An 11763-nucleotide genomic window follows, 5' to 3' on the forward strand; every position below is an offset into this window, starting at 1 on the left:
CTTTAGAGGCAATCTTCCATCTCAAGGATATTTTAAGTAAAAGCAGCTTCAAAGCCAAAGGGGTACAAAAGAAAGTTTAATTAGCTTACCTGTAAGTACGCTGTGATTTTTGCAGACATCTTGTAACATGACATGTAAGATGAGACAGGTTATGCTGAAAGCAAAAGAGAAATACCTGTCACTGTTAAGGTAGCTGCCTGTATATAACTTGTGCATTAATCAGGCTTTCAAGTTTATAACTCAGTACAGTAGGTTTGGTTGGCAAACAAATACCTTTTATGATAAACTGCCTCTTTATCCGCATAGTATTTTTTGTCTGCTTTGCCATTTTACTTTCCCACTAACTCTTTTTGTGTTGAGTCCCTGGTGGAATTGCATAAAGTAGTAAAAGTGCACCATTCAGTTCTAGCTCTGGCTCTCTTGATTTGTTGCACCATTTTTTTTTTTTTGGCAAGTCTTCTTTATGGATTCCAGACATTGAGATCTTTCTTTTTAAATGACTCCTTCTCATAGGTAGGACCTATAAAGTACTTCGTTCTCTGAGTTTTAATTTTTTTGTTTACGCCACAGAAAATTTCATAAACCACTCCTTGTAATTGTTGTTACATGTATTGTCACATCTTCCAAAAAACAGTCATTTCTCTGTCATAAAAGGGCACTTCACCAAATTCTAATTTCTCAGTACTCCATTTTTCTTGCAGGCCTTTTGTTAAAAGATTTCTTCTTTTTACAAGCAGAAGTCACTCCCTTTATTGGAAAATACACTTGAGGGTTACTCTTTAACAGGCCCAAATACCCAGAAGTCTGAGTCAGTTAAGGATTGTTATGACAAGAAACACCTAAAACATGATTGTTTGGTCCAGATTTCTGTGAAGCAGGAGACATTGTCATCAGTTTCTCCCTCCACCTACCCTGTTCTAACATATTACACTGTGTTGGCTTTTTGGGAGTCAGATAACAAGAAAAACTTATATTTTTGTCCATTGGCTTATTAGCACAATTGTCAAAGCAGATATCTGATGCTATGTATTTCTAAGGCCAGCTCTGCTTATGAGCAACTTAATATAGCTGTTAATTTTGTTTGGACTCAATTCTGGGAGGATGGCTGCTGAGTTGCTTATAGTTTTCCTCCACTTCCGATTCAAATTCTACTCCATTGATGCTTCTGAAATGAGTTGCTGGTCCAGGCGGACAGGCAGGGGGATCCTGGAGGGAACCAGTGAGGAGGTTCTTGTGGGGCTTTGTACCTTCTCAGTTGGAAGGAAGTCCAGGGGCCGGCCTAGAAGAATCTCGGCGGGGGCGGGGGGAGAATTTGAATTTCTGGATCTTGGGGATTGCTTGCCTTACAGAGGTCCCTGGACCCCATGGGGAAAGAAAAGCATTAGAAAATATTAATGTGCCCATTTTCTCTGTTTCTCAAGATGCTGAGATGACTTGAAATTAGGGCCATGCCCTCTCTGTCCCAAGGTTGGGTGAGGAGAGGTTTCCTCTCAGGGCCGTGGCCTACAGCTCTGCTCCTGGTCCACCCAGACCACCACACTGTCTACGTGCCCTGGGTGTGAGCCACCTAAGGTGGTCAGTGGCTGGGTACCAGCAAGCAGATTAAAAATTAAACTAACAAACCAACTCCAGACTTAAAACCATTCAACACCAATAAAAGGAGAAAAAAATTAAACCAAGATGATTTTCTATCAAAATAAAGCTATTCAAGGAGACAGACAACAACATGAGTGAGGCTCAGTAAGAGTACTTTAAGGAGATTCTCGTAAAGCAAGAAAAAGACCTTGAGGATCTATAAAATATGATTTTTTTCCCAAACAAAGAATTTAAAGGGAAAAATGATCTTTTTTCTACTTGATTTTGCATCTGGAAGATCAAGTGAATGAAGTATTTGACCCACAGAGATATAAGTCCTAAATAATAGAAATCAGGAGGGAAATAAAATGAATTTAGAGAACATATAGAGGAGAACTAATGTGAAAAATTGGCATTCTAAGAGAATAAAAAGGATGAAGGTGAAACACTAATCGTGTGCACAATATATGAAATTTTCCAAGCTAAATAAAAACTTTGTGTCTGAGATTGAAAGGGCTTATCATGTTCTATGCAGAATGCTGAGATAAGATACACACTTAGGGACAATCTGATGAAAATTCAAAAATCACAGGGTATCTTACAAATATTGAAAAAGAAGTAATACAGCCAGAAGATGCTGGAATAATATCCATAGTGTATTAGGGGAGTAGGGCTGCAAAAAAATGTCACCCTTAAAATAAATACATAAATATAACCTAATCCATCAGGATAATTTTCTTTTCCAGTTACAGCCATCACATTGTCTAATTTGTTTTCTTCATGGCAATATCAGTCATGATATTGTTTGTTTCTATGTTTATTGTCTCTCTCCCTTCCCCTGATAACATGTAAAATACTCAAACCTCAGGATATTTGTTTTGTTTCTTTAGCTCATAAAAGGATAAATATCAACTGACCATGTGTCCATTTTGAGTTTTAGCAGTTAATGGTTTTTGTACAATAATTTTGAAATTGGTAAAATGTTTTCAATTTGTAAGTGTGAGGCTTTAAAAATATATCTCATATCAGATTATTACCAGAGAAGTCAATCTTGTCTGGCGGGGAGGGGCTGAAAAGGGAAGATTTTTTAAAGGCCTATGGAAATGTTATTCAACATTTTAACCTTGTAGAAGAAATGTGAAAAGCACTGTCCGAATTATACTCCTATGACAGTATATTTTCTTTTTAATTTCTCATTAAAGTAAAAAAAAAAACCCTCCAAATCAAGAATGCAGTCTTTTTCATATATATATATGTTTAAATCTACATATATTCAAATGAATGATTGCTAAGGTGGACTAAATGATTTCTTTGATTCCATACACAATGATGAACTGCCTCCTATGTAATGACATTATGCTGGATGTTGGCAGTTATCTTGATGTTGGAGGAGCTCACAGCCTCGTATGTAAGCAGCAGAGTGAGGCTCCCTTGGTGCTATCTTTGGGTCTGAAGAAGAGCAAGGTGGGTAAGAACGTGGCTCAATACCAGATCCCTCACAACAGGAAAGTGATATAATCTCTCTAATTTTCCATTTTCTTTTTATAGAGGATGATATTCATAATACTAAACATTCAATCAGGATTTTTATTATTACATAGAAAACATGAATGAAAATGGAGCCCCCCAAAATTCTTTAAAAACTTAGATATAATCAGCCAGGTGCAGTGGCTCATGCCTGTAATGTCAGCAACTTTGGGAGGCCGAAGCAGGTGGATCACTTGAGGCCAGGAGTTCAAGATGAGCCTGGCCAACGTGGCAAAACTCTACTAAAAATACAAAAAATTTAGCCAGGCATGGTGGTGCATGCCTGTAATCCCAGTTACTCGGGGGGATGAGGCAGGAGAATCACTTGAACCTGGGAGGCAAAGGCTGCAGGGAGCTGAGATAGTGCCACTGCACTCCAGCCTGGATAACAGAGCAAGACTCTGTTAAAAAAAAAAAAAAAAAATTAGAGCTCAGATGCCTAGGGTTACTTAAAGTCTAGCTCTCAAGCAAAAATGATTTTAAAAATAAATAAATAAAAGCCACTACAGAGACTGAAAGCAGACTAAAAGAAAGAGTATCTCAACCAATATCTCAAAAGAAGCTCATAATTTGGAATACAGTAGGCCAGAGGTCCAGTAATGCCAACAACTGTGTAACCTCATGTGAATAGTTAAAATTCTGAACTTAACTGTTTCATCTGTGTGACTTGGATAATATACTCCAGTGTCTACTGTAAAGTTTTATCAGTAGCATGCAAATCTTTTAGAACACTGGCTAGCACATAATATACACTTATATATGCTTAATATCTATTGCATTGTTTTTACTTTTAATTTAACTTAACTTTCCTGGGAACGTAGATTCAAGTTGCCCTGAATATACACTCACATATTTTCATATTTTCAAAAGAAAGACTAAAGTTCACATTTTGTCTTTCCCTACCTATATACAGTGCAGGGGAGGATAGTTATACTAGTCCATTCTCACACTGCTATAAAGAGCTTCCTGAGACTGGGTAGTTTATAAAGGAAAGAGGTTTAATCAACACAGTTCCGCATGGCTGGGAGGCTTCAGGAAACTTATAATTGGCAGAAAGCAAAGGGGAAGGGGAAGGGGAAGCAAAAACCTTCTTCACATGGCATCAGGAGAGAGAACAACAGATGAACTTCCAAACACCTATAAAAGTATCAGCTCTCATGAGAACTCACTCACTACCACAATAACAGCATGGGGGAAACTGCCCCCATGATCCAATCACCTCCCACCGGGTCCCTCCCTTGACACGTGGGGATTATGGGGATGACAATTCAAGATGAGATTTGAATGAGGACACAGAGCCAAACCATATCAATAGTTGTGCTATTTTTTTTTTTAATCACACTGGGTGGATGGATGCATTGTATTTTGATGATATTTGAGCCTTCACTCTACAATAAATTTCCCTTGTTTAGATTTCATGCTTACCAAGCAAGGGGTATGTTTAATATATTTCTAATGTGAAATTATAATTAATATCCTAGCATTAAAACCAGTCTCTGTTACACAAGAGTCTCATACTAACTAAATTTTTATTACTAGGAAGAAGAAATTATCTGTCTTTAGAGGGCACAGATATTTCTGTCCCAGTGACAGGCTGTCATTGAAACAGGAAGAAAAGGCATAGGGGTATGAAGGGTTTTATTACTGTGCATGAGTAATTAGAGAGACACCCTAATAACTTCGAGGTATGACCTCCACTGCATGATAGTATCATCCTCCTGGTATGTTTGGGTGAGGTCATAAAGTATCAGAAAGCTTTCAGCCAGAACAAATTGTCAAGTTGGGCATCTGACAACAGAAGTCCAGAGGCTCAATTTTCTCTCTAGTTTCTGTTACTTTCATGGCATAAGTCTTGAAAGCTGTACTGAACTTTTTTTCAAATTCTGGACGTACCTCTTGATATTGACTACAAGCCCTATTGTAAACACATTGCAATAATCTATATTTAAATTAAAAATATCATGATACTCTCATCACTTCTTAACCTGACCCTTTCTTCTGCTCTGTTTCCGAGAGCTTACCCTATCATTTTTCATAATCTATGCTTCAAAACTTGACTTCATTAACATTGGAAATCTTACCAATAGTTGTGGAAAGACTAATGGATTTTTATCTTTTTAGTAAAGACAAAATTAAAAAGGAATTTGGTAACTTTATATTTATTGCTATTGCATTAACAAACTCAGAATCCTCAATTTCTGCGTCATTGCCATTTTCACTTTTCACTATTAATATTTCGGTGTTTCTTTGATTTTCCAGAACACAGTGATGTGGACCAGGAGACTGCACTGGCAGGTGCACAGGGCTTCACAGGCTGCCTCTCTGCAGTGCAGCTCAGCCACGTGGCCCCTCTGAAGGCAGCTCTGCATCCCAGCCACCCAGACCCTGTCACTGTTACAGGACACGTGACCGAGTCCAGCTGTGTGGCCCAGCCTGGCACTGATGCCACATCAAGGGAAAGGACACACTTGTTTGCAGGTGACTTAGGGTTCTTCCTCTACTCAGTCACAAACCCAGCTTGTCCATGAAATTTAGAAAACTTTTCATGTTGCTTTCAGGCTACCTTCCCAAGATGGCTTCTGAAAGTTGGTTTTGTTTGTTTAGTTTTTAGTTCTCTTTCCCTTTTCTTTTCTAGATGCTCAACTTCTTATTTATGGGGGTCAATGCCATTGACATTGCTTAAATTGAAAATAACAGAGATCCCACATTCACCTCCATAATTCTCTCTGGTTTAAAACATTTATGATTTTTTCCAAAAGTTCTTCTTTTGCTGGCCCATATCACCTTCCCCCTTTGTCGTGCTTTAACTGCAGATCATTCTGGAACAATAGATGACAAAGAGCCCCTTGCTAATGCAATCAAAAGTGACTCTGCCGTAATTGGAGGTAATAAGAAGCATGAATGAGCTCTTCTTTGGTTCTTCTTCTTATTAATAATGATGGTGAATATTTAGCGTTGTAGAAACTGTGAAGAATCTGCACATACTCCAAGTGCCAAGCACTGAATCCTGAAGACAATGGGGTGATTTACTATTTGTACTGGATTGTCTTTAGAATCTTTCTGAATTATCTGCTTCCTTGGAGATTTTTGGTATAAATAATTGACAATTTCACTGAAGCATGGCACTCAAAGATTAATTGGTAACTTGTGTAGTAATGAGTATTATAAAGCTTAAAAATAGCCTCATGTAATCACTAGAGAATTGTGAATATATTTGAGTAAATTTCATTTTTCTTCACTTCTTGGACAGATCACTGCTTCTGGAAAGGTCCATGCAAAAAGTAGAAAAAACCTGAGATTAACACTAGAAGCATATATTTTGTATTGCCTTAAGGCTTAATAAAGGGGGATATTTGCATAGTAAACTATTTAAAGATACTCCTATCAACTAAATATTACACTTTCATTTGTGTTTTTATCAAATATTAGATTATTGAACTAAAAGTGATTAGTAATAACTTTAAATTGCAGAATTAAAAACTTTTAAAGCATATCTCCCTGGAAATGTGACAGCATATTCTCTGATTTTTTTTTTCAAAAGCAACTCAAAAAAACAAGCCTTTTTTCTCTTGATTAATGCTCTTAAGAATGTTATTAATCAGATTATTGAAATGTTCAGTGGTTCACCTTTCTTTACACTCTGAATATGATATGGATATAGAAAGTAAACAGTTATTCTGTTGCATTGCCAGGGAGATATACTTTTAAAGTTTTTGTGCCAGTAATATGATTATTCATATACTTGGGCAATTTATGTGGCTTTATACCTGATTCATTTGGGTGTATTTTTTATATTCATCTAGACATATATTGCTTTCAAGTAGTTAGGATTTTATTTGGACAGCAAATAATACCAGTCAAATCTTTGTGTGGATATTAACTCCCCCATGCTATTTCAGTTGCTTTTCTGTTTCTCAAATTAATGATGTGCAAATTAAAGATATAAAATATAGAATTCCCATTTAATCACCAAACATGCAAAACAAAAAACCCAAAACAAACAAAAAAACTCTATTTGAAGAGTAGTTAATAATTGTATGTCTAAAAGAAATACATTATACAGTAAAAACTCACTTAAAGCTATAGTATTTACAATGTGTCCAAGAGTTTAAGCTAGAATTCCTGGTCAAGCAAGTTGTGTCAGTCTTGTAATATTGCTTTTTCCAGACCTTCAACCAGGATAGATTCAGGTAATAGAGACACAGAGACAGATGGAAATATAGAGCAGTGTATAGTCATCAAGCCAATGCTAGAACAAATTATTTAATCTTTAGACTATTGTTATTTTGCTGAAACATCATTGGCAAGATTTACAGAATTAAACAAGAGGTGCATTGATAAGTCATTCTAATATTATTCTAGAATAGAAACAAGTTACAGTTCATCTGTGAAATCCTCACTTAGCTCAAATTTTCAGGACAGAAACAATATGGAAGGTTTGTAGTTCAGGGGCTTGCCAGGGTCCCTGAAACTAATGATGTCTGGTTTTGGTCATTGCAGAGATTGAACTGCAGAAGCAGAGCATCTGGTAATGGCCATGTAACCTCTGAAGGCCTTGTCTGGGCCACACACAATTTATCTGCCAAATCATAGTGTATAGTCCTCTAGTGTGTTACACAATCTGGCAGAATTGTGGTAGAATCCTTTATTCATTGTCTAGTTACTCATAAATTGCACCCACTATATAATAATAATTAATCCATCCAAGGATTTTCCAAATTGGCTAATCTCCCTGTGTTCTACATCTTAGATGATTTTTTTTTACTTACAAAATGAATGGTATAAGATGGGATAATTGATTTAATAATACATTTAAAGGTGGTGGTCCAGATGTGGTAGAGGGTTTCTGGCCAGGCTACCCAGATACAGACAGATTTAGCCAGAGAGAAAGCTATATATACATCTTCATAAAAACAGATTCACACAGTGCTTTAGATGCAGCATCATAGAGGCTGGCCACATTTTATTCATAATAACTAGTTTATTTTTTATTTTTATATTTCTGGTATAACAGGTGTGATCAAAGTTTTTCTTGAGCACAACAAATCCTGACACAGCACTTTCCCCAAATTAAGTGCTAAATTACATACATGGAACAAACAAGTTCCAGAGGCCGTCCCTGATTTTGACTGTCTGGATATTCTGTCTAGGCCAATGTAACATTCATTTTATAATTGCAGTTGTCTGCTGTCTATATCATATTTCGAAATTTTTCACGTTGAAATTGTTCAGAATCTTTCTCTTCAAGTCAGAGGCCTGTAACTAGCCTGTAGAAATATTTATAGCACTTCAACTGATTATTTTTTTCTAAAATGAGAAGCAAAATATGTAACAACAAATATTCTGATTTAAGTTATTCATTAATTAATGTGACTAATAACAAAAGCAATCGTATTAAGTAATGAATTCTTCAGATTTCATGTACAGAATTTGGTTACCACATTTATATTAAGCAGCAAAGAATTGCTACCTTTCTCAGGTAAGGCTGACCTAGCGAAAAATTGGCTTGGCTATTGGACATGCTATAATTGACCAGGGTGAATTGGCCTAGCAGTTTATATGCACAGGAATCTACTGTGATTGATAAAAACCTTCAAATCTTTGACTTCCGTGCACTCTGTTACAGTTGTATGCATCTACTTTAGAATAGAGTCTTAGTTTTACCATATGAGATTTGATTCACATTGCTATTTTCGTAGTACCTATTTTTGTCTAAGAAAAGGACGTTAGATTGTACCTCCATTGATCTTATCAGAAAATTCTTTAAGTATTAGGCAACTCTCACACTCTTGGTGGCAGAAAATTGTTTTCCAAGTTCAATTTTTCATTTGAAAGCTTGAATTTTATCATTCACAACGTATGCTGTATAATGGTTTTTCTTGAAGTGACACATTTACTTCATTCATTTTAGAGAAAATATCCACCAAATACCCAAGTCTGAACAACCATAGTTTGTCTGTTAGTCATTCTTTCAAATAAAAATGGTGTTACATGAAGCGAAAAGCAACTAATTCAGTTCACAACTCAAAGGTTCACGTAAGTGCTTTTCCTGGAGGCAATGATCATACTTCAGAGTGAACCAGAAGTTCTTTATTTGTATTTCCCATTTTAACACACAAAATGTTAGAAAGTCTTGCAGTCAAGGGTCAGATTTAATTACATGAATAGTTTTTACAGCTTCATTAAGGATATTCTTAAATAAATTTGGGTTTTTATGCCTTTTCCTACAATTGCCTGGCAGTGAAATGTTTTCTACTTCATGAATTCAGTGATTACTATTATTGTTTTGTGTCCTTGCCTTAATTTGTGCTAAGTACCAGGAATTTTACCTAACCTTGTTTTATACCAAATTTGGTTCCATGTTAAAATGGAAATGGAAATGTCAACACAGTGAAAAAGACATCTTAGAATTATTATGAAAATAGTTTTGAGCCCCCATGTCCTCTCAAAGTGTCCCAGGGACCACCACAGGTCTACAGATCCCACTTTGAGGACTACTGACCTAATATAATGCCAGCGTTGGTAACCATTGGCATAGTTAAGAATTGCAATACTTAGAATTTGTATTTACAACTAGAAGTGTTAAAACAACATTCCTCATATAGAAATAATTTAAGCATATCTATATATCTATGTTTTATTGGTTCAAATGATTTATTTACATAACCCATTTCTGCTGTTCAACAGTATAACAAATAATTGAATAACAATTTCATTAAAATGTTTACATATTTAATCACAAAACATGTTAATCATTTTATGATGTTGCTACTACTCTATACTTTCAAAATAATTAAAACTAATATGAAGTGGCCACATAGTCCTAGAGACATATAGTTAATACCTTGTGTTAAATATAAACGCACTAAGTAAATCCGATATAATATGCATTTAGAATAAACGTAGGTGAACCCCACAAGGCTGATAGAACTCAGAAATAAACTCAACATACAATGATACTGCTTGAACCAGAATATCTGAAGTTTTTATATTTCCAATTTGTATGTAGTAGATGCTTAAGTGGAAAATAATGTTACGATGACTTATTAAGCAATGAAGTCAGCACAGTTTCTACTTGGACAGAAATTCTGACTTTATATTTCTTTTCTCTCCCTAGGTCTGATAGCTGTTGTGATTTTTATCTTGCTTTGCATCACTGCCATAGCTGTTCGCATTTATCAGCAGAAAAGGTTATATAAAAGAAGTGAGGCAAAAAGGTCAGAGAATGTAGACAGTGCTGAGGCTGTTCTGAAAAGTGAGCTTACTATACAAAATGCAGTCAGTGAAAATCAGAAAGAGTACTTCTTCTGATTGGCAACTATGATTTAACATAAAATTATGACAGTTTGTTTTAATAGCCAGGGGCTCTCAGTGGACAAACGGATGTTCTTACACTGAATGTACAGGCAATGGGTTTGCAGCACTGCCATCTTGCCATGTCCAGTCTTGGGGTGGCTCCACCAAGCCTCGTCCAGTGATATATTTCTCATAGCATTCATTCTATGGAACAAGAAATTAGATATTGCTGTTAATTTACAACTGTTCTGGTATGATCTAAAACAAGTTTAACCTGCTTAATGGCTACAGTTTTTACATGTGAAAACTGTAGCCTTGGTCTCTTAACCATGTAATACATAAGTTTTGTTAGAGGTAAAAATTAAATTTGGACTATAATGACCTTGCTTTATTTGAGAACATTTGCTGTGTTTGCTTTTGTCTTCCCATGGTGTTATTCATAGACCTGGAAATGCTTCTCAGATCCTGTTTGGCCGGTGTTTGCATCTTCAGTGGCCACAAGCATTATAAAGCCCTTTGCCTTTCTCTGTATTATATTCAATACAATACATCAATAGTCTTGAAAAATGTTTTGTTGTCGTTGCTTTGTTTGTATTGCTCATTATTCTATTTGTCTCTTCTTAACATTGTTGAATACATTTGGTTTTGAGTGTCAGACTTCAACTCTGAACATACAAGTTGTATTTAACAAGACTCAAAGTGCAGTGGTTGTTAGTATGTAATGTCTTTCCTTTTAAAAAAAGTTTTCCAATTGATTTGCTACCATTGTTTGTTGGTGACAGTACTTAAGACCCTGAGTAACGCCAGTTTCCCAAAGAATGTAAAATGTTTTCAACTAAACTGTTGATATATTTTAAAAAGTTCTTAACACAGCAAAAAAATTATTTTTTAATTTACAACTGTAATACCTCAAATGAAATATACTTAGGAGAATATTTTCCCCAAACCTATGTCAGTTCTTTATTGGTTTACATTTCTGTTTTTCTGAAGTTTATCACAAACTTTTCCTTGATCTTCAATGATTATACTTCACGAATCATCTTATATATTACCAAAAAAGAGGCAAATTGAAGTATAGAGCTCCATTTCCTATTCGGAAATATATACCCCTTCAGGTGTACATTTTGCTGTGCATAGACTTCCAGTACATACTTTTTGAAATATGAGCTGCAACCATCAGTGATCTACACAATCAGTAATTAAAGAGTGCACACTCTAAGGGGAGATAGCATATTAAATGATCTACGCTGAATTTGTCATTCCAGAAACTTCTCATCTGAAATGATGGGGTGAATTTCTCAAAAATTACAAAGAATCAATCCAACTTGCTGAATGGTACATTCTGATTAGGGTGTATTATACACT

General features: G+C 35.6%; 1 protein-coding gene across 3 annotated transcripts in view; it reads left to right on the top strand.

Moving 5' to 3' along the window:
* LOC105491252 (contactin associated protein family member 4) overlaps positions 1-10967 on the top strand; it is a 280044-nt gene extending 269077 nt beyond the window's left edge. For all 3 annotated transcript variants that reach the window (XM_011757456.3, XM_071084990.1, XM_024795881.2), the window contains 3 exons: positions 5362-5580; positions 5916-5987; positions 10220-10967. In XM_011757456.3, coding sequence (XP_011755758.2) covers positions 5362-5580; positions 5916-5987; positions 10220-10413 — 485 coding nt within the window. In that variant the 3' untranslated portion in view covers positions 10414-10967. The remainder of the gene's footprint in view (positions 1-5361; positions 5581-5915; positions 5988-10219) is intronic.
* Positions 10968-11763: the final 796 nt, after the last annotated feature.

This window comes from Macaca nemestrina, chromosome 18 (assembly GCF_043159975.1).
Source record: "Macaca nemestrina isolate mMacNem1 chromosome 18, mMacNem.hap1, whole genome shotgun sequence".
NCBI lineage: Eukaryota > Metazoa > Chordata > Mammalia > Primates > Cercopithecidae > Macaca > Macaca nemestrina.